At 51.2% G+C, this 27088-nt stretch overlaps 1 protein-coding gene across 1 annotated transcript in view; it reads left to right on the top strand.

Annotated features, from left to right (window-relative positions):
* ZNF536 (zinc finger protein 536) overlaps window positions 1-27088 on the top strand; it is a 289241-nt gene that overhangs the window by 181791 nt on the left and 80362 nt on the right. The window contains exon 4 of the mRNA XM_064580337.1: window positions 10206-12377. Coding sequence (XP_064436407.1) covers window positions 10208-12377 — 2170 coding nt within the window. The 5' untranslated portion in view covers window positions 10206-10207. The remainder of the gene's footprint in view (window positions 1-10205; window positions 12378-27088) is intronic.

Below are 27088 nucleotides of genomic sequence, written 5' to 3' on the forward strand. Positions count from 1 at the left end.
AAGGATCTGGTCTTGCTGGTGGCTGGTCCTCTTCTCGCCACAGGCAGGCATTGACGAATGTCACTGAATGGTATGAGTCCCACTTCACGCTGCACCAGTAAAGTCGGCAATGAGTGAGGCTTTAGTAACTGCGTTTACAGGCCTTGATCGTGCCTTGGTTGTGTCCTTTGCCCCTCAGGATTTATTCGAGTCCCAGATGAAAGGTCTTTCCAGCTCTGGAAGCCTGTGCTGAAGCTGTGGTTGGCACATGAGAAAGGTCCCTTTACAGGCACGGCCTTCTACAATTTAAGCTCCATGTTTTCTCTTCCATAATCCCATTCGCCTTCTCCAAACCCTGTCAAGTGTGCAGGACAGTGAATCTCAGCTCATTTTAGAGACAACGAAGTTGGGACTCAGGCAGGTAGCTGCAGTCAACCAACTCTGGAAGAGCGTGTGCAATTGGAGCCATGGTCATGGCCCTTCAGGTGCCACTCCCTTTCCGCTGCCCCAGTCTGGCTGGGGAATAACCCGCCTGTCCCGGGACAGGAGAACGTGAAATAATATATCCACCTTACGGATGCTAGGACAATAAGATCATATAAATAATTTTTTTTTAAAGATTTTATTTATTAAGGAACGAGATCTTGCCATTTGCAACGACGTGGATGGAACTGGAGGGTATTATGTTGAGTGAAATAAGTCAAACAGAGAAAGACATGTATCATATGACCTCACTGATATGAGGAATTCTTAATTGCAGGAAAAAACTGAGGGTTGCTGGAGTGGGGGGTGGGGTGGGAGGGAGGGGGTGACTGGGTGATAGACACTGGGGAGGGTATGTGCTCTGGTAAGCGCTGTGAATTGTGCAAGACTGTTGAATCTCAGATCTGTACCTCTGAAACAAATAATCCAATATATGTTAAGAAAAAAAAAAGAAGAAGAAGAAGGTAGCGGGAGGGGAAGAACGAAGCGGGGGAAATCGGAGGGGTAGACGAACCATGAGAGACGATGGACTCTGAAAAACAAACAGGGTTCTAGAGGGGAGGGGGGTGGGAGGATGGGTTAGCCTGGTGGTGGGTATTGAGGAGGGCACATTCTGCATGGAGCACTGGGTGTTATGCACAAACAATGAATCATGGAACACTTCATCTAAAACTAATGATGTAATGTATGGGGATTAACATAAGAATAAAAAAAAAGATTTTATTTATTTATTCATGAGAGACAGAGAGAGAGAGGCAGAGGGAGAAGCAGGCTCCCAAGGAGCAGAGAGCCTGATGCGGGACTTGATCCTAGGACCCTGGGATCATGACCTGAGCCGAAGGCAGACGCTTAACCATCTGAGCCACCCAGGCGCCCATATATAAATAAATTTTTGTGTGACACCTTCCCCAACTGGTGAGCAACAGGCTTGCCACATTCCTAGATCCACAGTGCCTTCCTGCACCCCACCCCCGCCCACGCTTGCCCCCTGAGTTGCTTTTCTGGAGTGTACTGCACGTTTCCACTTCCTGGCACACATGTTTGTGAGGGCTCTGGCTCCTTGGCCTCCTTTAAGCTTTCCCTGAACTGTGTGGCTTCCTTTGTTTCTACACATTGTGCAAATGAAGGAGCTGTCTGCATTCAGCTCAGCAAGACTAACGTGGTATGGACATCAGAAGCCTGCCTGCCCACCAGCACGTCTTGCTTGGGCTCTGGAGTCAGGCTCCCCAGTCATAGTGCCCTTGTTGGACTTAAATTTTCTGAGCCTTAGTTTGCTCTTTTTTAGTATGGGGATAGTTTAATACCTAGCATTCGAAGGTCGTATGAGGCTAAATGAGGTAATGATTGTGAAATACCTGGTACAGTGTTGTGCTGGCACATGGTATTGTGATGACGAGGAGGAGGAGGGGAAGGAGGACACTGTTGCTGATGTAGATGATGATGGTAAAGATGATGATAGTGGAGATGATGGTGATGAAGATGACAATGGGGTAATGGTGATGTGATAGCTTTGATAAAGGTGATGACAATGGTGATGTGAAGGTGATGATGATGTGATGGTTATGATGAAGATGAAGATGATGATGATGGGGATGATGAAGGTGATGAAGATGACAATGGTGATGATAGTGGTGATGGTGAAGGTGATGATGATGAAAATGATGTGATAGTTATGATGAAGACGACGTGATGGCTGTGGTGAAGGTGATGACATGGGTGACAGTGGTGGTGAAGGTGATGATGGTGATGGTGATGATGATGATGATGATGACAGTGGTCACTGTTGGTGGTGAAGATGATGATGGTGATGATAATGGTGATGATGACAGTGGTCACAGTGGTGGTGGTGATGATGATGGTGGTGATGATGATGACAGTGCTGAAGGTGAACATGATGACAGTGGTCACAGTAGTGGTGGTGAAGATGATGATGGTGATGATGATGGTGATGATGATGACAGTGGTCACTGTTGGTGGTGAAGATGATGATGGTGATGATGGTGGTGATGATGATGACAGTGGTCACTGTTGGTGGTGAAGATGATGATGGTGATGATGGTGGTGATGATGATGACAGTGGTCACTGTTGGTGGTGAAGATGATGATGATGATGATGGTGGTGATGATGATGACAGTGGTCACTGTTGGTGGTGAAGATGATGATGGTGATGATGGTGGTGATGATGACAGTGGTGACAGTGGTGGTGGTGAAGATGATGATGGTGAAGTTGGTGACAGTGGTGGTGGTGAAGATGGTGATGGTGATGATGATGGTGATGATGACAGTGGTCACAGTGGTGGTGGTGATGATGATGACAGTGGTGACAGTGGTAGTGGTGAAGATGATGATGGTGAAGTTGGTGATAGTGGTGGTGGTGAAGGTGATGATGGTGAAGTTGGTGACAGTGGTGGTGGTGAAGGCAATGATGGTGATGATGGTGATGACAATGGTGAAGGTGAACATGATGACAGTGGTCACAGTAGTGGTGGTGATGATGATGATGGTGATGATGATGGTGATGATGACAGTGGTCACAGTGGTGGTGGTGATGATGATGACAGTGGTGATGATAGTGGTGATGGTGAAGGTGATGATGATGAAAATGATGTGATAGTTATGATGAAGACGACGTGATGGCTGTGGTGAAGGTGATGACATGGGTGACAGTGGTGGTGAAGGTGATGATGATGATGGTGATGATGATGGTGATGATGATGACAGTGGTCACTGTCGGTGGTGAAGATGATGATGGTGATGATGATGGTGATGATGACAGTGGTCACAGTGGTGGTGGTGATGATGATGGTGGTGAAGTTGGTGACAGTGGTGGTGGTGAAGATGGTGATGGTGATAAGGATGGTGATGATGAAAAAGAAGATGATGATGATAATGGGAATGATGGAGATGGTGATGATGACAGTCGTTACCTGTTTTCTGTTTTATTTTTTGAGAGCTTGTCTGCCTGACACGTCCATGGTCTTCACAACCACCCCATAGGAGGTTGTCCGAATTCCATCCCAGCACGTTTGCCTGATGGGCAAATAGTGGGCCAGGAACTCAGACTGGAAGTCTTCTCTACCCTGAAAAGATAACCAGGGGCACACTTTGTGGGTGCTTTCCTTTCCTGTCTGCTGTGCTCATGATCTGCCTTCAATTACGGGCTATAGCTTCAACCCAGACTCCAAAAGCCAACATGCATTCGCCCTTGAGAATTTTGAAATCGTCCAAAGTCTTCAAAGAGAGGATACTTTTTATTCCTTTTCTTCTTCTGAGTCCTCCAACTCCCATCCCCCAGTGCGGAAGCTGTCTGGGACTCTGTGGGACCGTGTGTTGAAGCTGGTCCACTGGGGTCCCATTCACCATCCGAGGCTGCAAGGGCCCTGACTTTGACCCACATCCCATGCACGAGGGGAAGTTGGGGAGTTCGACCATACTCTCCAACTCGGCTCTCCTGGTCACACAGTCACCATACTCCATGGCCCTATTTGAATATCATCTTTCCATTAAAAAAATTCAGCAAGGATTTAACTGTTTCTGGCCCTGTCTCGTAGCATTGTCTACACATCAGTCAAAACGGAACAGGTCACCCGAACTGCCCTCCTGTTTATCTATTAATCATCTGGCAAATAAACCACTCAGTATCCTGCCCACCTCAGTAATGTTTGTGATGTAATTTGTTTGGATGCCCAAATGTCACCAGCGTTGATTGTAAGAGATGAAAAAAATGTACTTGCTCAGCATAGCAAGCTCTAGGCCAAAATGTAAGCATGAAATCTCTGGTTTATTTTTGTAATAATGTTTACAGCTGTTTAATGACCCTGAAAAGGTTCAGTAGTCTGGTGTTCTGTATTTCAGAACAGGAGTGTATTATGCTTATAACAACCTTGGTTAAACAGTTTGAGCTACAACAATTGGAAAATAGTATTTAATAAGAAGCCATCGTATTCTAGGTGAAGTTGTCTTAATTACTGCTTTCCCAAAGTGTAAGAAAGCAAGGAGGGTCACTTGAGCCCGCAGAAAGGGGGTCCAACTGCTACCAGAACTGCGTGCCGTGAGCCCCACGTTGGCGTTTGGAGCCCTTGCCGGGAACCCACGCCCCCCCCCTGCCCAGCAGTTGGGAGCGGTAGGACTCCTGTACATTTTCCGAAGCGGCACTTCTACCCACATTGATAAAAAAAGGAATATTTAGTTGTGCTTGGCTAGACAACAATATTTGATTTTTAAAAACCCAGTTGAAATGGTTATTTTGAAAGTCATTTCATTTCCCAACTATTCTTTTTCATGGTATAAGGATAAAACTCTTTCATGCAACTTACTGGCAAGATCTATATTTTTTGGACTATTCATAAGATTACTTTCTTTTTTCTGTGCTAGCAAAATGAAACTGTGTTTTTGTGTAAAATTTATTTAGACTCGTAGCAGCTGGTATTTCTGGTGTCCTGATAGTTTTAAATTTCATTTTGAGTGAAAGATACAATTAGGTTCTCTATTGGAAGAGTTAAGTGAAAACTTTTGTTGTTGGTATCACAGGAAATAGTTTTGAAGGCAGAAATACAAAATCAAAATAACCATTAACACCACCAAAGGCAGCTGAATGGCTCACTGTACCTGCAATGATGGGAATGATGAGACAGAATGTATTTTGATAATCTGCTCACCCAACGGTGGGTTCCCTGTGCTGAGAATACCCTGGTATGAAATGCAAAATGACACAGCCCGAGAAGAAAACCTCTAGCCTTCGGAAGCTTTCAACTGGGGCCCTGCCCGTGCTCAGAGGTGGGGCCCAGGCATTTCCACATGGTGGTGAGGAATGCCATGGTGGCTGGGACTCACCCCATGCCTGGTTCTTTGTCAATATTGACAGTTGCCTTGAGGACCAGCAGTGCCCCACCGTGACCCTGGGGAGCAGGCAAGATCAGGACAGGGGTGGAATGTTGGAGTGTTTCCATGGTGGGGAGGGGGCGCAGTGTACCCGATTTAGCCGTTCACAGTGGCCTCTAACTGTCCAGACTTGGCTGCCTTTCTTTCCACAGTCAGGTAAATTACATATGCCTCGGTTCCTTCCATGAGTCAACCAGGGCGTATTGATCTTCTTCCTGATACGCTTTGGGCTGGGGCCCTGAGCTGAAGGCCAGGGGCAAGCTGTTCTCAGGGTTTGGGTGTTTGTTTACTTGCTTTTAATTGTACCGAGGGTTTTCCTACCTGGGTGGGAGGGTCAGAGGAGTTACTGTAAAGGTTCCTCAGAAGGGATTGCCTTAAGCCCAGGATCACGGCCAGCACTGTCCTGGCTCCTGGCTTCCTCGTGGGGGTCCCTCAGCTGCTGGATGGTGGGATAATGAGGCCGGAGCTGGGGCCAGGGAGAGAAGGATAGCTTGGGCACATGGGATCAAGTGCTCCCTGGTACTGCTGTCCACGTGTGGGGGAGGGTGCTGCCTGTGGATTTCATCTGCCCGAGTTATCAGGACAGAGGAAGTGTCCTGCGACACGGACGGCCATTCGCTACGGGGCCTGGGAAGGGATAGTGTGGTTCCAAAGGGAAGGCACTCCCCCTGTGCTTGCTCCCTGAGGGCTAGGGGAAAGGAGTAACGCCTCCTTCCATCAGAGTGGCGAGCCCTGGCAGGCAGCCTCACTTCTCTGGCTCCGTGAGCTCTTAGGGCTGCGGTGGGATCCAATCCCTTAACAGCGGGATCCGTGATCCCTGAGTTTTCCAGGGTGTGCATTTGTATGAGTTTCTAGAGCGCTTAGGGAATCTCTGCCTTTCACCCAACACAGACATACTCATGCACACACACACACACACACACACACACACACACACACCCCTATATGCCAAAGCCGTCGTGGTTACTCCTTTGTCTAAACTGTGAGTTCAGCCTCTCTGAGCCTTTTCATTGCGTCCCGTTATTGGTGGCCTTGCCTGTGCTGGCCCCTTGGACCACAGAGGCCCTCGGTGGCAGGTACATAGAAGGCCCTGGCAAGTATTTACTGAGTGACTGACATAAGGGGTAAATGAATTCCGGATGGGTGAAGTGTCAAGGCTGGAGAAATTGGGGCCGACCCAGGTTTTGTGAGTCCCAGGCCGGGCCTGGGGCCAGCTCATCCCGCCTGGGTTGCTTTGGCCCAGAGACAGCACACCAATTACCCCATGCTCTTTCCAAGAACTCACGCTCCCCTTTCTTGCTCCGAGTTAGGCGGCTGGTATTGGTTATGACTGACCCATCGCAGGGCCTGCACCTGCTCATGGAATCATGGGGTGGTGGGGCTCACCAAACATTTGGAGATAATCATCTGGCAAGGCCATTCCTCACAGTGGGGCTCTGTGCGGGCCTCGCCTGGGCTCACTCGAGGGGCCGAGGCCTGTAATCCTCGGAGCATCTCCTTGAGAGCCGGCCAGCTCTGCCAAAATTTTGAGTTCTCCTGTGGGTCCCCCGATGAGTGGTCAAGTTCTCAAGGGGATCGCTGCTCAGTGGTGGTCCAGGCCTGGGATAGTCACCATGGGCACATATAATGAGAGAGCTGGTGGTGCGGGTGGCTCTCCCTTGGCGGTGTTTGAACCCGCAGGTTCTAGGTTAGCCAGAGACCCTTCCAAGTCTGACAAAATCTGATAGTGGATGTTCATGGCCTTGTGTGAAAGCTGAGTTTGGGTCGCATGAGGTTGGGAGGAGAGTGTTTCTCCTACAGGGGTAGCTTTCTTTTATGGGCTATGTTTATAGAGTCTCTTCACTCATTCATCCTTTTGGCCAGAAAATGCTGAACTTACAGTGGGCCAGCTCTGCCCTGGGCCTGGAGGCTTCCACTGTGATCATGACCTCATGGAAAAGAAGCACATTTGTAAAGGTCAACAACAAAACTTTGCCCTAGTGGTAAGTGCTGTGAAGAAGGAAATAGGTGATGGGTGAAGAGAGGCTGGGGGTGACAGCCTCTGATGAGGGAGGCATGGTGGTCTTTGTGAGAAGGGGCTATGTGAGCTCAGACCTGCATGAGGGGACAAGGAGCCGACTGTACCTTTGCACATTCTAGAACATTCTTCCTCTCCTCAGCTGAGGCTTCAGCAATGGCACCTGAAGACCAGTTCCTTAAAAAAGCTTTGTTGACTGAAAAAAAATTTTTTTAACATGATAAAAGAGTTCTATATCCAAACCTAACTTGAAAACTCCCCATATTCATTATTTAACAAATTGAGCTGTTACTTACCCAGCACGAATGGGGACAGGGGGATGGTCTTCAACTTGATGCCCCTCATCCAGCCTGATTTGTAGTCTCGCTGTATTTCACATTCAGCCTCCTCTCCCTCCTGCTGAATTGGCTCAGCTCATCAGCAGCAACCTGAAAATAGCCTGTCTTTCTGGATTCATGTCTTCAGAGAAGGCCAACTGGGCAGCCGTTGGACGTGGGCCAACCATGTTGGCTTTGGACTTTCCAAACTTCCCCAGAGCTGTTGGGTGGAATTCTGAGCACTCCCAAGTGGCTTCAGGGTCATGATCCGTGTTTGCTTGGGAGAGGAGCCAGCACAGCTGGATGGAGCTTGAAGGTGGAGAAGGGGCTCCAGAGAGGGCCCTGGGGGCTGTTAGAGTCCTTGCCTGGGGTCCTCCAGGCACCAGTCCTGCCTTAGCAACTTCTACCCACTGGGCCTGCTCCTCCCTGCTGGTCAGTGGGTGCTGTGAGCCCTGCGGCTGGCCAGTCTTGTCCACCACAGTGTCCTAAGCGCCAGGGACAGGGCCTGGCATACAGAGGGAACTCAGCAAGTTTGGTGAATGAATGCAAGAATCTCCATGACAAAATACTCCTTTCTGACCAGCCTCCAAAATGGACTTTTTTTTTTTTTTTAATTTCCGTGTAGACTGCCACCAGAAACAAAAAGGAAAGATGGCGACTTGGAAGCGTTCTTCTTCTACAAGTGACCAAGTGTGTACGAATGTGTGCAGGTGTCCATGTCATCATTCATGGCCACCGCTAGCCGGTGATTGCAGTTTTTCTCTCTCCTGCAAATAAACATTCATGTCTTTTTCTTCCCTCCCTTGCAAAACGGACTCACAGCCCCTGTCCTCTTGCCAAGGAAGCTAGGTCTCCCATTGGAGACCCTCCATGCCAGTCACAGTCTTCCTGGCAGGAGGCCTGGTAGGTAGCAGACCCCCCACCCCCCAGGGCTGAATGCATTTCCTGCACAGTTGAGCTCTGTCCCCACCAGTCCCCCGAGGGAACTGCTTGGCCCAGGAATCAGTCCTGGCTGGGGTTAAGAGCTGCTCCTAGACCACCTGGCTGGCCAACACATGTAAACACTGGGATGTGCAAAAACGGTTCCAATGGCAGGAAGCAAATTTGGACTCCTTCAACTGGGAGACAGATCTGGAAATAGAAGGACCCAGGCATGGGTTCATTGCCTTTCAAAGTTGAGCTCCTCGCATGCTGTGATGCGGAGAGGGGGGCAGGCGTGCGCGGTGTTCCTTCCATCCTTCCCCCAAGCAGTGTGGCCTTCGCAGGTCTGCACAGGCTGGGGAGCGGGCAGAGAGGAGCACTGAAAGCAATTATGCAGACCAGCTTTGAGTGTTAGTGTTTAACAAACAGCTTTGAGTTCTAATTTTCTGCAAAACACATACTGCAGGTACAATTTGTACTCATTACTGTATACTGGGAAAGTTATTAAAAACACTCAAACTTGGTTGAGACTTCCTATGGCATCATCCCTGGATTTTAATTGGTTTTTATGTAGTTCTATAAAGGATCTCTTTAAACCCAGTCAAAGTCCCTGCCTGGGATATCATGCCAGTGGAAGGACAGGGAGAGCCCATTAAATGGTGTAAGTCTTCGCCCCCCCACCCAAAAATGAACAGTCTCGACGATCCACTAAGATTCCATCACCAGATAATTTATACTTCTTTTGATGGGCACAGTTACCAAATGACAAAATAACAGTGTTTCGTAACATAAGGGTTAAATCTTAATCTCTGAGGTTTGCAAAGCCGCTACTCGCAGTCTCCTTAAAATTTAATATACCTCGTTAATGCTTCCTTGCAAACACTGAAGGATTTTTATGATTATAATCATGTGTTACAGCACCTAGTACTGTTTCTAAGCAGCATACTAATCAGCTTAATGAGATATTACTGCACTTTTTGTTGACTAAAGCAAAATCCCTTTTATTGTTCTAAAGCCTATCCTTTACTTTATTTTTTCCCAAAACATTATCTTGTTTTATTATGTACCAGTAAATATCATGCCATTGGGTTTTTTTTATTTTATTTTTGGGGGCCAAATCATAAAATAATCTCTTTCATCTCAGACTGGCGAATGTATTGAATATAGTCACCGGAAACAAAAGTTCCGAGTGAGTCTCTGGTCTTGCAGTGAAAGCCATTCTGCTCTGGGGCAAACTCTGAACGGAACCAACAGGTGCAGGTGCTACAAGGGGGACAGGAGGAAAAGTTTAACACGTAGACCTTTGATTTGTTGTTAGGTGTTGAAAGTGGTAAAACATTAATAATTTAAACGTGAATGAATAATTGCAGTCGGTAAATAGAAAATACAAGGAAGACGATCTATCGCCAAAACAAATTGGAGGAGCAATGCCATATTGCATAATTGGCATTTAATAATTCATCTTTTTATTATTGTTTTTGACTATAATTCCTTAGCATTATTATGTGTAGGTAAGGCATGAAATGCAAATCCCTCCCCAGCTGATGCTGTTGATTCGCTGCGCCACGGTACCTGGCACAGATCTGAACTCTCGCTTTGTTTTCAGGGATGGAAGAAGCCAGTCTGTGCCTTGGAGTGTCCTCGGCGGCGCCCGAAGCTGAGCCCCACCTGAGCGGCCCTGTCCTCAACGGCCAGTATGCCATGAGTCAGAAGTTGCACCAGATCACCTCCCAGCTCAGCCATGCCTTCCCCGAGCTGCATCCACGGCCCAACCCGGAGGAGAAGACCCCTGCGCCGCTCGACGAGAAGGCCCACGTGCCCTTGAGTGGCCAGCCCATGGGCAGTCAGATGGCGCTGCTGGCCAACCAGCTGGGCCGGGACGTCGACACCAGCCTCAACGGGCGGGTGGACCTGCAGCAGTTCCTCAACGGGCAGAACCTGGGCATCATGTCCCAGATGAGCGACATCGAGGACGATGCCCGCAAAAACCGCAAGTACCCGTGCCCGCTGTGCGGCAAGCGTTTCCGCTTCAACAGCATCCTCTCCCTGCACATGCGCACTCACACCGGCGAGAAGCCCTTCAAGTGTCCCTACTGCGACCACCGGGCGGCGCAGAAGGGCAACCTCAAGATTCACCTGCGGACCCACAAGCTGGGCAACCTGGGGAAGGGGCGCGGGCGGGTGCGCGAGGAGAACCGCCTGCTGCACGAGCTGGAGGAGCGGGCCATCCTGCGGGACAAGCAGCTGAAGAGCAGCCTGCTGCAGCCCCGGCCGGACCTGAAGCCGCTGCCGCACGCCCAGCCGGCCCCTCTGGCCACCTGCAACCTGGCCCTGCCCGCCAACCACAGCGTGCCCGACGCGGCCAACCCGGTGCCCTCGCCCAAGCCGGCCAGCGTGCAGGAGGACGCGGTGGTCCCGGCCGCCGGCTTCCGCTGCACCTTCTGTAAGGGCAAGTTCAAGAAGCGCGAGGAGCTGGACCGCCACATCCGCATCCTGCACAAGCCCTACAAGTGCACGCTGTGCGACTTCGCCGCCTCGCAGGAGGAGGAGCTCATCAGCCACGTGGAGAAGGCCCACATCACCGCTGAGTCGGCGCAGGGCCAGGGCCCCAACGGCGGCGGGGAGCAGTCGGCCAACGAGTTCCGCTGCGAGGTGTGCGGGCAGGTGTTCAGCCAGGCGTGGTTCCTGAAGGGCCACATGCGGAAGCACAAAGACTCCTTCGAGCACTGCTGCCAGATCTGCGGCCGCCGCTTCAAGGAGCCCTGGTTCCTCAAGAACCACATGAAGGTCCACCTCAACAAGCTGTCGGTGAAGAACAAGTCCCCCAGTGACCCAGAGGTGCCCGTGCCCGTGGGCGGCATGTCCCAGGAGGCCCACGCCAACCTGTATTCCAGGTACCTGTCCTGCCTGCAGAGCGGCTTCGTGGCCCCGGACAAAGCCAGCCTGAGCGAGCCCAGCCAGCTCTACAGCAAAGGGGAGCTGCCCACGAAGGAGCGGGAGGTCCTGGGGAAGCTGCTGTCCCCTCTCTCCAGCATGGCCCACGGTGTCCCCGAGGGCGACAAGCACTCCCTCCTGGGATGCCTCAACCTCGTGCCGCCGCTGAAATCCAGCTGCATCGAGCGGTTGCAGGCGGCTGCCAAAGCTGCCGAGATGGACCCCGTGAGCAGCTACCAGGCTTGGCAGCTCATGGCCAGGGGCATGGCCATGGAACACGGCTTCTTGTCTAAAGAGCATCAGCTACAGCGCAACCACGAAGACGCTTTGGCAAACGCCGGAGTGATGTTTGATAAGGAGAGGCGGGAGTACGTGCTAGTGGGAGCAGATGGCTCCAAGCAGAAAATGCCTGCTGATTTGGTTCACAGCACTAAAGCGGGCAATCAGCGAGACCTGCCAAATAAGCTCGACCCTCTAGAAGGCAGTCGGGAGTTTTTGTCACACGGGCTGAACCAGGCGCTCGACTATAACCTGCAGGGCCCCGGGAACATGAAGGAGAAGCCCACCGAGTGCCCCGACTGCGGCCGGGTGTTCCGCACCTACCACCAGGTGGTCGTGCACTCCCGCGTCCACAAGCGGGACCGCAAGGGCGACGAGGATGGGCTGCACGTGGGCCTGGACGAGCGGCGCGGCTCGGGCAGTGACCAGGAGTCCCAGCCGGTGAGCCGCTCTACCACGCCGGGCTCCTCCAACGTCACCGAGGAGAGCGGGGCCGGCGGCGGGCTCTCCCAGACCGGGAGTGCCCAGGAGGACAGCCCGCACCCCTCCTCGCCGTCCTCCTCAGGTAGGCTGCCAGGGAAGATGGGGGACGAGCGGCTGGTACGCGGGCTCTCCCCGTCCAGGGGGCCTGGCTCCACGCAGGCCTCGGGGGGCGGGGAGGGGGGCGGGAAGGGCCTTCACTGCTTTTCCAAGTCAGTCCTGTAGACCACAGCCTATGTGGGCCTTGCCTTTCTGCCCTGCCTCAAGGGAAGGCTAGCATTTCATGAGTCCTTGGCCTTCCCTTGAACACTGGCTGCCCGGAAGGAGAGTTGATCCTCCTGTGTGGTAGAGATGGCCAGTTGGTCCGCTCGCCAACAGGTAGAGCCTGCCCTTCCTCAGCAGTGGCCTGCCCGACCCCATTTTATGCCCCTCCCCCCCTCCCCCCATTCGTCATCACCTCGTCTCTGGAACCTGGGAGCTGGTGTTCTGGCTCCATCCATGGATGTGAAGGTGTAAGTTCAGACCCTCACCATCTTTCCCCCTAAGTATGTTCCCACAGTTGTCTCACTTGGGCACCCCACTCTCCCTCCCCCAGGCCAAACCTGTCTCCCATCCCCTTCCAAAAATTACAGCTTGCCTCACCTGCCAGGCCCCTGTAAGCTGAAGAACCACACCACTCTCCTCTGACGGTTTGGAAAAACACAGAGGTTTGAAACACAGATGCACGACTGCGTGTCTTAAATTGTACTGTGTTACACGGGCGATACAGCTTTGGGGTCTAAAATAGCAAAGCAGAAAATCTGTCATCAGAATGTCTGTGAAATGCTGAAGCTTCCTGGCCCGCTTGGGGGAAAGGGAAAAAAAAAAAAAAAAAGAAGCCCCCAAAACAACAACAACAAAAAAAACCCACTAGCCGAAGACAGCTAAATTAAAATCGCTACCTAACAGCAGGTAAGCTTGTTGCCTGCATCCGTATTTTCAAAGTCCCTTTCTAATGGATGGTAAATTGAAAGTTATATCTCTAGCCCTTTATAAAGAAAGCATCTCGCTAATACTGTAATCATTCTGCAGCCTAACAACAGAGGAAATCATGCCATAACAAATACCCTGTTACTAATGGCAACATTGATTTCTGCAATCAGCCATTAAGTCTAGAAAATGAAAGACAGTTTGAGGCACCTCAAGGCACCGCATTGCCCACTGTTAAAGGCGTGGCGGCACACTGGTGAGGGTCATTTCGGTAAAGTTTTCTTTTTTCTCTCTTTTTCCTTTTTCCCCTTCTGGGTTTCGATAAATATTTTCGTACTGGAAGCAGTTGGCTTCCGTAGTTATTAAGGAGATGCCTGTTTAGTTTGGTCATTATTGTCATGCTTCAGCATCCCCTTCTTCCAGGACAAAATTAGTATTAAAATAAAGCGGGAGTCTGCGGGCTTATTACAAACCAGTAAAGAATTGTTAACATGCATAAATCTGAGCTGCACATTCCAGAGATTCCGATAGCACTTAATGCCGCTGTTTAAATACCCATGAAATACACTGTCTACTCCTGGAGTCCTAGACTTGCTTGCGATTTATTTCTGGTGAGGCCCTCTGGCAGAGTCTGACCAGGAACGCGAGCACCGCGGAGGGGTGAGGCCACGGCACGCCGAGTGACCGCTGCACCGACCGTACGAGATGCCAAGGAAGGGTGTGCGAGTTTCCCCAGCCTGACGGCAGGAACTCCAGCAAAACGGATCTCTCGTGCGTGCAGGGGCAGCCAAGTGCCAGGCGGGCCCCCCTCGGTCGGGAGGCACAATTTCCACCCTCCTAGGGAGAGGTCCCTCGTTCTGGGGAGCGCCCTCACTGTTTTTGGATCCGGGGCCTTTAAGGGGCAGAAAGCTGAGGGCAGACTGGCTCCCCTAAGTTTTTGGAGTGATGTGGGGTTAACATTGACAGATTTTCATCCCTCTCCCAGACCCGCTGAAATGAAAAGGTCTCAGCAGAATATTCCGGCACCAAATGTTCAGCTTTATTAATGACGTGTTTACCATGTTTTTCCCACCTTCTGGCCAAGTGATAGCCTCATGCTATTCTATCTCTGTAGTTTCCATATCTATAAATACTCTGGTGCAAAAATGCATTTTGCTTAAAAGAACCAACCGGGCTTACAACTCAAAGGAGAATTATTCTTGAGTTGTGGTTATCTTCTCACTTTTATTTCCCTCATTGAAGTATTTTACAATTGTGAATACTGATTCTTTCATTTCTGGTTGACTTCTTTGTTTTCTTCATATTCAAATTAGACCCTTTCATAATTTTCCGACTAAGTAGGAAAATTGATGGCATACCAATATGCAGGCCAAATCAGCCGCACGCCTGGGGCATTCAGGTTTTCCTGGGATTAGGACCCTTAACCAAATCTGGTTAGTCTTCCCTCTGATTTCTAACAAGTATGACTCGTATAGAGTGCGATTAAAATAAGCATTTAAATAAAAATCTTGACACAATGGGCATTTTTATTATTACCTGTTAGAGAGAAACCTGCAAGGTGAAGGGGGAAAAAAAAATCTTTAAGCCCTTAAGTAAAGAAAGGAGTACTTATTAAGGCTTCTATTAAGAAATAACTGCAAAACACGGTTTTACAAATTTCTCAGACTGCATAACAATGTCGCAAAACTTAATTTGCATCACTTGATTCTTTTTTTTGTTGAAAACTGGGTCAGTAGGGCCTGAGAAACTATTTTTTCAGATCTTAACCAGTGAATTCTTCTTTATAAATCGCTGCTCTTAACATGATAGTAGTTCTGAATTCATCATAAAAAACCTTTTTACAGAGAGCCTCTTAGAACAGATCTCCAGAAGAAGGCTTACAATGAGTGGCAGAGACGTCCTTTGTTATCTGATGTAATTCTTTGCAAAGGAGGATTGGGAACGGAGTGGCTGTTTAAAAATGTCTTGCTCAGACCGAGACGAAGAAGGGGTCAAGTTTGCAATCAAACAGTTACTGCCGAGATGGGCGACTGTCACTGGCTAGGCTAATGTGGGATGCAGCTGTTTGTTATGTGAGCAAAAGAATGTTTGAATCAGTGAACATGTGAAAGTGATTCCAGTGAACCAGAAAATGTGTTTGTTCTTTGGCTCTCCAAACTGCTGAGAACCGAGCTTAAGATCAACCGCGAAAACTAGGACCTTTGACAAATTGAGAGGTCATATTTTCTAACAGAAAATGGACAAAACCAGTCACATGGATCACTTCCCCATCTTTCCCCTTTGTTTTATTTTTGTTGTTGTTGTTGTTGTTGTTGATTTGACTTCCCAGTAATTTCACACCATCGTAGATGTTGTTTCTGCCTCTGTGTATGGCGCAAAGGGAAACTATTTGGAAAGCAGCAGCTTATAAATTTTTACTCTTTTATGACATTTAGAAAGCTGTTTTGACGCTCCCTCGTTTTCTGGCTTGCGTGCAAACGCTCCGATGGCATTAATCTCTGCATCTCTCCCCAAAACCTCGACTAAGACTGTGCTCAGCTCTGAGCTTTGCTCTGAGCCAGAAGACGACCAAAGTTCTGTTTCTTTGGGTTTTGCCTTGGAAATCACGCTCAGAATAATTAAAACTTAATGTACTAAGAAACGATACTGTTCATTATATCCAACAGGGCAGTTACCTTCTGCATTCCCCATAATTTTGGAGAGGGGCTAATTGAAGTGTTGATGGTGGGAAGGGGGTAATTGAATGCGTTGACCCTCTGTTCATTAAATAAAGTCGGCTAAGTTACGTGATCAATGGAAAGCCAGGGAGAGATGCAAAGATGAAAACAGTGTTAACCCCTGCTACTTCTGGTATAATATTTTGAGATGGTCAAGGATTATTTGATCAGCTGGGCTGGAAGCCTTGTGGGGTCTTCTTTTGTTGCCTGAGCCGCATTCCTGAAATGCTGGGTCTCCAATCCTGTGTAGGCCCATTGACCAAGGCATCAAAGGCCTTTATCCTGGGCTCCCTTGCATTCACATCGGGCGTACAGTGATATGATAGATTTTCTTTCTTTTCCACCTCTTTTTCTGACGTGGTTCCTCCTCCCTGCCCCCATTCCTGATAACCACTGCCTGCTCCACACAAACAAATCTGGGCACCCCAAAGAAGGAGGGGGGGAAGAAAAAGAAAAAGAAAAAAATTTAAGTCTGAGGATTAAGATCTTCATTTTTTTTTTTTTTTTTTGCTTGTGCATTCCAATTGTTCTTAAAATATTTGGCAATGTCAATTAGTAACTGAGCAGAGTTAGCTGATGAACACAATTTTCCAGTAGACTGAGCACCCTATTGTTGCCGAGCGAACAGCAGATTTCTGAGGTCATTATCATTCGCTGGTTGCTTGGCCCAGCTGCTTCCTGCTGCAAAAGCCAAACTTTATACTGGAGCTCGGGGATGGCGTGCAGCAACAGGGGGCTGGGAGGGGGAAGAGGGGAGCTGGCTGCAGAGCCGAAGACAGTCATTATCAGCAGAGGAAACAGAAAGTAAAAGTTTCCAGGCAATTCCAGGAAAACTGCCCTATCAGGCTTCTTCCTCCTGTTCCTCTGCAAACACCTTCAGCCTCCAGGCAGGGAATTCAAAGGACCAGGGGACGCCCCGTGGGCATTGTGGCAACTAATCTCTTTGCTGAGCAGAACTTTGGAAAACAATAATCCCATTTACAAATTTACTTAAAAATTGTTAACCCCATCTGAGGCATGTGAGTGATCCCTCCTAGATAGACTCCTTCATTTGTATTAAAAACAGAAAAAAAGAAAAACAAGTCCCTTTTCGAAGATGGAATGACTTTCTTGAAATTAGCAAACTTGAGGATGACAAACAGGGAATATTGTGTCATTTTCCAGAGGGACCTTTTGAGCAGATAATAGTCTGGAATTCCTTGTAAAATCAAATTTACTGTGGAAGGCTCCCCCTGCCCTTTCCAGCTTCCCTGTTTTTGCTGCCCCCTCCCTCTCCCACCCCCTAATTTGGGAGCTGGTTCAGTGAGATGAAAAGCTGCACTTTTTTAAAGCTCAGCTGTTAAAACGGAGCGCCATATGCAGCCCTTCCATCCCCGATGTGGAAGTGTATGCGGGCGGCCGCTGTGTTTGTGGAGATTTACGGAGGCTCGGCTGTGTGTGCCGAAGCTGTCGCCGGGCGGACGCTGGGGGCCTTTCCCGCCCGCATGGTGGCCCCCCGCCTAGGCTAACTGGGCTGACTCCTGGCGGGGGTTGGATGGGGCGGAGGTCAGAGGGCCAGGTGGCCTCCCTCTGGTCTCTCACCTTTCCGCTGGGTCTGGGCACCCAGGGAGCAGGGATTCAGATGCTTTTCCTCCTGATCTAGGAGCCAGATGCCTACCAGCAGACTCCTTTTTATACACTTCCCCTTCACTGCGTGCACTTTGATTCTCTTGTGTCCAGAAGGAATGATATGGGGGCACTCGGTACCACTCTGGGGCTTTTCCTGCCTCTCTCGCCCCCTTGCATGGAGCTGTAAATCCCACCTGCACGGGGCTGCCCGATGGCGCTGTCACTTAGCATTTCAGAAAGAGATAAATTATACTGGCTCTAAAAGTCTTCACATTGGGAGTGTGATATAAAGACGGGTGACGTAAAATCCCAGAAGCAAAGCCTCCTCGACGGTCCTGTAGGTTCCCAGGACGGACACCGTTTTGTGGGGGTAGGATCCGACTCCTGGCCTCAGGGTCCCTCGGCCCCGTTGTTTGCGGCTCACCACCTCAACTTGCCCATCCTCATGGTGGGCACCGCGTGGCCAGGGTCCCCCCTCGAGTGCTCCACAAGGCGCTGCGTTCCCACCCAGCGCTCTGAGAGGCCCGAAGTGCTCACTGGGCGTCCCTTCTGTAACGCACGTTAACCCCAGGAACGTATGCATTTATTTAATTCTAAATTTGATGGTAGTAAGAAAAGCACAGATTCGCTGAGGACAGGTTACAACAAGGCAAAGATAAGCAGGCAGCTTTCAAAATAGAGTGTGGAGTGTTATCCACGTGATTCCCATTGATTGGAACGGGAGGTCCCACGCTTGGGTTCTGGCTGCCACCTTGGGTGTGTTGGGGTGGCAGTCGGCAGTGTGCCTTACAGATGGCCACGTGTGGCCAGAAGCAGGCAGGGATCATGGGATTCTAGGAGCCGCCTTTCACCCACTCTCTCGCTGTGCCTTCAGGTACCTGGGAATGTACGGCCCGTGACATCAGCCTCTGGGCAGCCTCTGTCTGGAGGAAGCTGAGGTCCTCCTGTTCACTCAGATCCCTTATGCTTTGAATCCCTTCTCTGGCATGAAGCTTTGGACCCCACTTAGAAGAAGCCCACTCTTGAGGACGTATGGCATGAAAGGCTTCCTTGCTTTATACCTCAGCCATTTCCTGCATCTGCCCTCCTCGAAGAGAAGATTCTGGAAGGGGGCTCTGCTATCTCAGGGGGGTGGAGTCAGGGGCAAGCTTCAACTGGCCCCCAAGATGCCACTGGGCTCACGAGGGAGACCACTAGGATGCATGGGGCTCCTGAGATGGAGGGCAGAGGGAATCCTGGGGAAAGATCCGTGTTGGGAGCACTTTGCTGCCTTCTGAGCCTGTGAGGTCAGAGGTGGAGTGAGCGGTTAACTCCTTTAACTGCCGAGCTGCTTTGGAGCATTGATGGTGGGGGAGGAGAAACACCTGCAGAGATCAGGAGATTGGATTTGTGCAGACATCCCAAATTCGTGATGACTGGGCTGGGACCTTTGCCGTCTGCGCCCCTTGGGCTTGCTTACTGCCTTTCTGGGTTTCTCACCTCCCTCTGCCTCCCCGTCCTCAGGCTCCTCCCTCCACGTTTGCAGACTGGCCTGGCCCACTGAGGAAGGATGAAGGGGTGCAGAGAGGAAAGGGGGCTCTCCAGCAGGGTGCGGGGCAGGTGGTGGGGGAGGCTCTCTGTTCTCCCCAGGAAGTGAGCCTCGCAGCAGCTGAAAGGAGCCTTGGGTCCCGCTTGCCTCTTCCTGGCAGGACGGGGCTACAGCAACATTTACTTAAGCTGTGGAGTTTGGCACTGCTGCTGCCAGGAACCATCTGGAAAGCCCTTCTCAGAAAGCCGTGGACCCTCTCAGAAGAGCTCAGCGGAGCAGGACTTGGGCAGAGCTTTGGGGCTTTTTTTTTGCCCCCTCAGGCAGAACCTGAGCATGGAGGCCCCTGAGCAGGGTGTGGGGCATGGGGGTGGCAGGTCCTCTGGGAGCCGCGTGGGTGACACAGGTCCCCTCTGGCTGGCTCGTGGCTTTTCTCTCCGGTGGGCGGGCCTCCCCACTTAAGTCCCGAGGCATATCTGGTTTAGCTTTTCTTTGTCAGGAGTGCACTCGATTTCCTGGGGTTGTGTTTCCATTTACGTATTTTGTATTGCGCTCCACTCACTGTTTTCCCCTGAGTCCCAGTATGTCGTGGGGACGAAGGTGCGGAGCCAGCCAAGGCTGTTGTGGTTAGTTACTGACACCACCCATAATAACAGGGCTTGTTAACATAATGTGCGAAATGAATGGTGCGCCCCTAAACTCTACTGGGGAGACAGGACCGAGAACCCGAGGCTTGGCTTGTGACAAACAGGGCCAAGCTAAGCACAGAGATTTGCCACCATCCTTTCCCTGATCCACAGCTTCAAAAAAGGCTGCAGAGCCCCAAAACAATGCGTGTCTGAGCACTCCCGACGGCTACCTGATGGGTGGGCCAAGGCACAAAGGGAGCTGGGCAGACCACAGGTGGGATTCACGTGCTCAGCTTTGTTTTCTTCTCCCGCCAGGGGAAAGTGGTCCGGGGCCTGGCTTCTTGGGGGACCCATCTCCTTGTTGCCGTGAGCCTTGGGATTTTGTGGGGCATGTGACATGTGTTGGAGAGAAGCATGAGGCAGAGCACAAGCTGACTCCTTGGCTGGGCTGCCCACTGCACCGTGTTGAGGTGGGGGCGGCCCAGCCAGGTGCTGGAAGGAGGACATGGGTGCTGGGTGGGCTTGGCTTTCAGCACCTGGTCGTTTGCTTCGAGAGGCTGGGGTCAGTTTTCAGCTTTTCCTGGGAGGCAGCCCACCTTTGGGAAACTTTCCTGTGTTTGACCCTGTGCCTTGGGTCCAGAACATTCCACAGAGGAATCCATTCTTTCTCTGGTGGAGGCAGCTTGTTGGACTGGAATTCGGGTGGCCACCTGTTTTGTCTTCTTGTCTGACCTCAGCTCCAAAGCCATTTGATGTGTGACGAAACAGGACCCCACCACGAAGCTCTCTTCACCTCATTAAAGTAATGCCCCGAAACTCTCAACTCAGTGGTTGTCATCTGTGGTTTTTGGACACCCTTGGTTGGTCTTCAATCATCTTGAGAGGCATTTTGGAATATTTCCAACTTGCTTATGTTTAGTTCAACATAAAATATATGCAGTGGTTGTTTCCTTGAAGACAGAGACAGCTTCGTGTGTCTCTTCATCGCTAAATATGTTCTGTTGAATTTGTTGCTAAAATAGGTGTTTTAATTTTTTTTTTTAAGTAATTTGCCCTGAAAAATCGAAGCCATCCCTTAGCAGAGCTGAGGTGTGACATAAAATAATTGCTATTGTGGGAGGCAGGTTGGCAGGGCTGGGTCCATTCTCAGCTGGGGCCTGACCCCCTCTGAAAAATCCCTTACGGGTGACCTTCAAATCCTTTCCACCTGGCATCCGCCAAGAGCGATGCTTCCTGACTTCTTTGTTGCTATTGCTGTCGTCCAATGACATTTTTGTCATTTTACTCGTCTTGGGCATTTAGAAAATATGGATAAATAAAAATAACTTTTAAATATGTATGCTCACCACCACTCAGAGATAATCAGCACATCCTTTTCCAGTCCCTCTGTGGACCTAGAGATGTATTTAGCAAGATAGGATCATACTGCACATAATTCTATACGCTATAGTTTTTACTTAAATATATACCATTTATTTTTTGTCATTGAATATTCTACACAAGGGTCAGCAAACTTTTTCTGTACAGGGCCAAATAATAAATATTTTAGGTGCTGCAGGCCATATGGTCTCTGTTTTAACTACTCACTTCTGTCATAAATGGAAGTGTGTGATAGTCTCCCAATAAAACTTTATTTACAAAAACAAGTAGCAGGTGGATTTGGCCCATGAGCTGTCCTTTGCAGACTCCTGTTCTCTAGTAATAGCTATGCTTTTTTTTTTTTTTAAAGCTTCACACAAGTAACATGTTCTTTGAGAAAATATTAGAAATATAGAGAAGCAAAGGGAAAAAAATCGGCATCTATAAAATGGTTTAGGCAATCCCCTACCTGCAGAGCATAATAGGACTTGCTTCCATTTTGTCTTTCCTGCACCTAATCTTTCTGATCATCTGCACAATTATTTTCTTAGGGAAGCTCCCAGGAGTGGAATCTCTGGTTGCAGGCAGGCCACCCTGAGGCTGCAGATGTGTATTACTGGGCGTTGCATCCTGAGGCCATTTCTTCCTGTAGTTTTTACCACGAGAAAGTTCCTTCCAGGGTTCAGTTGAAATCTGTCTCCCCGAGGCTAGGCAGTTCACTGTCACCAGGCCTCTCTGCAACTCATCTGTGCATCAAATACTCATTGGTTCGTTCATTCATTCATTCAAGGACCAAATGCTTATGAAGTAGGGTCTGAACCGAGCAATGTCCCAGGTACTAGGGATGCAAAAGTGAGTAGAGATACACATGGGCATCCAGAGGCGCAGAGCCCAGGAGGCCTGGGCATGTCATTAAACAGAGTGAGAGAGACCCTTGCGGGGGCCCACCCTATGGCCTGGAGGAGCACCAATGCACCTTGGCGCCCACATTTGCTCCCGAGGAACCTCAGAGGGTGAAGGGACCTCCTCCGTCACCTAAGTGAGTCCTTCGGCAGGCCATGCCTTCCCCCTGCAGGATCTGGCCGATCTGGCAACTTCTGGGGGGAAGCAGACGCCCCAGCTCAACCACGGGGTCTGGCTGTGAACTGGAGTGGGAGTTATTTTCTTGCTGCAGCAGAGGCCCTGTAGGGAAATCCGGCGGGCGCTTTTGAGGAAGGCCCCCCGGGCAGGGAAGCGGCAGAAGGGGAACCTGGCGGGGGGGTTGCAGCTTTGCCGCAGGGGTGTTGGCTAGTCCCCTACACCCCACATGACTGGAGTGGGGTGGGGAAGTCTAGAAGGCTCTGAGGCCCCCTTCATCTCCTCTGTCCCCTCCTCTCCTCTCCCCTTCCTTCCCAAACCTTTCCATGGCCCAGGGGTGACTTCCAAGTGTCTCATCCACTGTTCCCTGAGACGAGAACTGAGGAAGTTCGTAAAGTCCGAGAATTTGGTGGATTTCTTGTTGATATTTGTGTCTGAGCCTCGAGTGGGTGGCCAGGCGACATCATCCCTGCAGGGCCAGGGGGCCTGGTGAGACCCTTGTTTATTTCCTTTCCAGCCAGATGCCTTCCCAATTGTGCTGTCCCTGTCTGAGGCCTACGTGCCATGGGGATAGTCAGAGTCCTGCTGCTGGGAGGGCACCGCCAGGGCCCCTCACCCAGTGGGGCCAGTCGAAGGCCTGCTTTCCCATTCCTCCCAGTGGGCACGACGGAGGGCTCTGGTGCTGGCCCTTAGGAGCTGTGTGGCCCAGTTAGGGCCACTCAGCCTTTCTGTGCTGCAGTTTTCATGGTGCATTTGTCTTTCTATAAAAGGCTTAGCACAGTTCCTGGCACGAGGAAGTGCTCACTAAATGTGGCCTGTTATTAAGATTCTTTCTGCACTATGCAATACCAAAACAAGTGGGTAACAAGTGAGAAACTTGGCCAGTGACTTGGTTGTTGGAGGTCACAGGGCCAAAGGGCCAGCCTCGATGGTTTAATCTCATAGGATCTAGTTGACATTTGCCAGGGTCCTGAGGGAAGCGGTGGGATCAGTTGGGCTTGTCCCAGCATTTTCACTGGAGGATGATTGGGGTCCTTCTGACACTGTCCTGGGAAGGCAACTCCCCTCCTTCACACAGGCCACTGCCAGGTGGTCCTTTCTCTGCCCACTTTCCTCCCATATTTTGTTGCCACAAATGAATCCCAATTCAAACTGTCTTTACAACTATAACTACAGAGATTCAGTGGTTCAAGTCACTGAAAGATCTGGGGATTGGTCTGACTCTAAGTGATGGAGATTTAGCCAATGGTGTTCCCGAGATTTCCTCTCCTCGTAGTGGCAAAAAGGCTACCACAGCTGAGACCTCACATCGGCATACCACCAATCAAAGGAGCACTCTCTTCTGGAGGCCCAGCAATTATTCCCTTGCATTTTGTTACATCTTAATGTGTTATTATGCCCATTTCTGAGTCAGTCACCGTGGCCAGGGGAATGGGATGCACCTGCTTATGTCAAGCAGGGCTCACCTTTGGGTGAGGGGTGGGGGATCTCATCCAGCCCAGTAGCTGTGAATGGGAAAGACGAGTTTTTCCCGCAGAGATTCGGATGAAGGAGGCCTGGAGCCTGAGCAAAACTGTTCAAAATGTCACAGCTCCGAGGTCCTGTCAGCAGCAGAAACATCTTCCCTCTTGTTCGGGACATTAGAGACATGTCCTGGCCTCCCAAGCAAGGGGGCTAAGGGCTTGTCCGGGGCTGCCCTGCCCTTCGCCCAGGACTTTCAGGGATAGGATGGACCACGCTGTGCAGGAGAACAGTTCATTAGTGATTGTCTGCAGGTGCCCATTTCTGTTTCTTCTCTTCTTGTGCTAAATGACGACAGCCCCTAGAGTCAACTGGCATGTCTTCCTGTATGTCCCCTGTGTGCCCAGGGCTGTTTCCCAGGCACACCAGGGGCGGGATGGGGCTGGCAAGGGAGAGAAGGTGTGATTTCCTGATGCGGAGGTGAAGGTAGCGTGGCTTTGGGGAGCGGTGCCTGCAGCAGAGAGTGGGGAGAGCGCAGAGCACCTATGGTCACCTGCACGGGTCCTGGCAAAGAGTGAAGCCCGGGGCTTGGGACGGCCTTCCCAAGTGAAGAGGAGCAGCTCGGTACTTTCCTTCCACCTCCTCCACTTCTGCTGCCTCCTCCGCAGGTAGAAACATGGTGATCACATAAAAGCGTGCACGTGTCCTAGGTCTGAGAGGACAAGGTGGGACAGGAAACTACAGGTGCCTACTGACTGCCCCCTCCCCCCCAAGGGGCCAGGCATAGCTAGCCCTGCTCCTAGGCTGAGCAGAGGGAGCCTTTACACCAACATTGGGCCCTGGTTTCCGAGTGTTCCACAGAAGGCACCACTGGGACCTGGCCTTGCCAGAGCCTGCAGTCTGGCCGGGAGAGCATGCCATCAGATGAGCAAACTGAGGGGTGGGGAGGCTGTATCGAGTTAGGAAGGTAGGAAGTGGTAGAGCTGGGATTGAAACCCACCTCCGTCTGAACCCTTGCCTTTTAATTCCACTGTTGGGTCATGCTGGGAATGGGGCAAATGGCGCGGAAGGCGAAGGTCCTGCTCGCCTGCCCCATCTCCAGTTCCAGGCTGGCCAAGACCAGCTCTGCTGAGTCAGGCTCTGGGGAACGCAGACTTGACTCCTTCCCTCTGGCCCAGTACTGGCTCAGCCCTGCTGAGGACTGACAGGGGCCCACCCCGAGCTCCACACTGAATCTTGAAGTCATCTCCCAAGCCTGGGGTTGCAGATACCTGCCCCCTCCCCACCCCCTAATCAGGGTCACACGCACCACAGGTCACGAGCGGCTTCAGAACATGTCCTCAGGGTGCCCCTAGTGGCCCAAGATGGCGAGAATGAGGCCATAGGAACATGGCGTGGTGGGTGGGGACCTGGTTCGGACTTAGCAGATCCAGTTCTCGGTCTGTGGGAGCTTGCCTGGGTCTCAGTTTCCCTTGGCCTTCCAAACGCTAAGCTGCTCGGCCAGCATCATTTACACGCCCTCCTTTGCAGGCTGGCGTGGGAAGGGGGTCTGCTATGGGTGGGGGCACACAGGACGGGACAGAGAGCGTGGGCAGAGGGTCACCACTGGCCCGAGCCGGCACTGGCTGGTGAGCGGACCCAGACATCTCCAGCCAGAGTGGGCTCTCTCCCGCCACGCTCCTCTCTGTGAGGAAAGAGGGGGAGATCCCCCACTGGCAGATGAAGAGAAAGAGAAGGGGAGGTCTCTAATCCTCCTCCCTCTGAGGTGTAAATTAGGAGGACAGTGCTCTTCTGGGAAGACTTTCGGAGGAGGGGCCGTGGAGTTCTTTGTTGTCGTGCGTCATGGCACGGAGGGCTGAACCAAGTGGCCTCTTCGCCCTGGCCAGCGCCGTGGAGAATGCTGCGAGCCGCCGCTCTGCCCTGCACCCACTAGGGTGCTCCTGGGAAAGGGCCCAGGCTCAGCTGGGGGCCGAGTGGGCTGTCCTGGCTGGGGAGGGAGGGTGAGCAGGTCCACCTTGCCCGTAGCTGCTGGGAATGGAGCCTTCCTTGTGAGTGCCTTTGTGATGGGGGCTTGTGTATCTGCAAGTCTGTTGCGTGTGCTGCTCTGAGGGCCGTCACCCTGTGGCTGTCTGCGAGGTCCCTACGCTGTGGGTGTAGGTTGCTGAGGGTGTGTGTGTGGTGCCGTGAGCTTGGTGGGAGTTGCACGTCTCGGGCGGCAGAGGCCGTGGTCTGCAGGAGGCTGTGCGGGTTCAGCTGCGTGCACCGATGTGTGTATGGGGGAGGGTGGGCTGGCACGTGACTATCAGCAGGTCTGTGTGGATATTGGCGCATACCTTAGGACGTAATTTTGGGGTCTACAGATCTGTTGGTGTGGCTGTGTGGTTTGGGGAGAGCACAGTTGTGTGTTGTGTATGTGGTGTGGTTGTGTGTGCTGGAAAGTGTGTGTGTAAAGATACGTGTGTTGGGGTGTGTTGTGTGGGTAAGGGTGGGTATGGTGGGTAGCGGGATGCGGTATACTATCATGCTATTACCAGCTATTATGCAGGGTTGGTTGCCATCCACCCCCAAAGCATTGTGACCCTTCAGTTTCCTTGTAGGAAGAGAAATGGGATTCTGAGCCCAGCTCCACCGCCTTTCCCAGCTCCTCAGAACGTTGCTAATGGGGTCTTCCCTCCCGATGTTAGCTCAGCCTCAGGCAGATCGGGCCCCTGAGGTGTAAGCTGGCAAACACAAAAGGGTCTTGTCTTCCCGCATCTCACAACCAGGCCTCCAGCTCCTCTTGGAAGATGCTGGGGCTTGAGGGTCCTGGGTCCCATCCAGGGAACCTCTGTTCTGGAGCTCAGCCAGCTGTGTATCTGGGGTAGGAGCAAAAGCCCCATGAGGACAGCTGTGTTCCTATCACAGTCCCCAGCTCAGAGCATCGAATCCAGCAGGTGGTCAGGGAATGCTGGTCAGCTTACCAAGAATGAAATTAAAAGCTCTCTCCCAGCCCAAAGGGCACTTGCCCAGGAGCCAACCAGGACTCAGTCCTTCCCATCACTCCTCCTCTAGGTGCCAAAGAGCCTACAATCACAGTGCAGATCCTGGCAACATAGATCCACGATGGGGTCACTACCAGCTGGCCAGGCCTCCCTCTGCCAGGAAAGGGAGGATGGAAGTGCACAAGGGGGTGAAGGGGGTGAGATGGGGCACAGCACATGGGAGTGTAGCTCTGGGAACAAGCCCTCATGGTGATTGTTGAGTTTGTCGTCCACACCCATGGCACCCCCTCTCGGGGCACTGGCAACCTTGGCTCCATGTCCAGTTCCTCCCCTCTGATGGCCATCCCCCACATGGCCACTGAGCCCTGGAGGAGCTTGGAACAAGGGCTTTTCGCTGACCTCTGTGTGCCGAGGCATAGGAATCCCCTTTTCCTGAAATGTCAACCCATCTTCTACTAGCCATTCATGAA

Source organism: Mirounga angustirostris, unplaced genomic scaffold (genome assembly GCF_029215605.1).
Source record: "Mirounga angustirostris isolate CCGP_5_RB_7025 unplaced genomic scaffold, mMirAng1.0.hap1 SCAF_16, whole genome shotgun sequence".
Lineage (NCBI taxonomy): Eukaryota > Metazoa > Chordata > Mammalia > Carnivora > Phocidae > Mirounga > Mirounga angustirostris.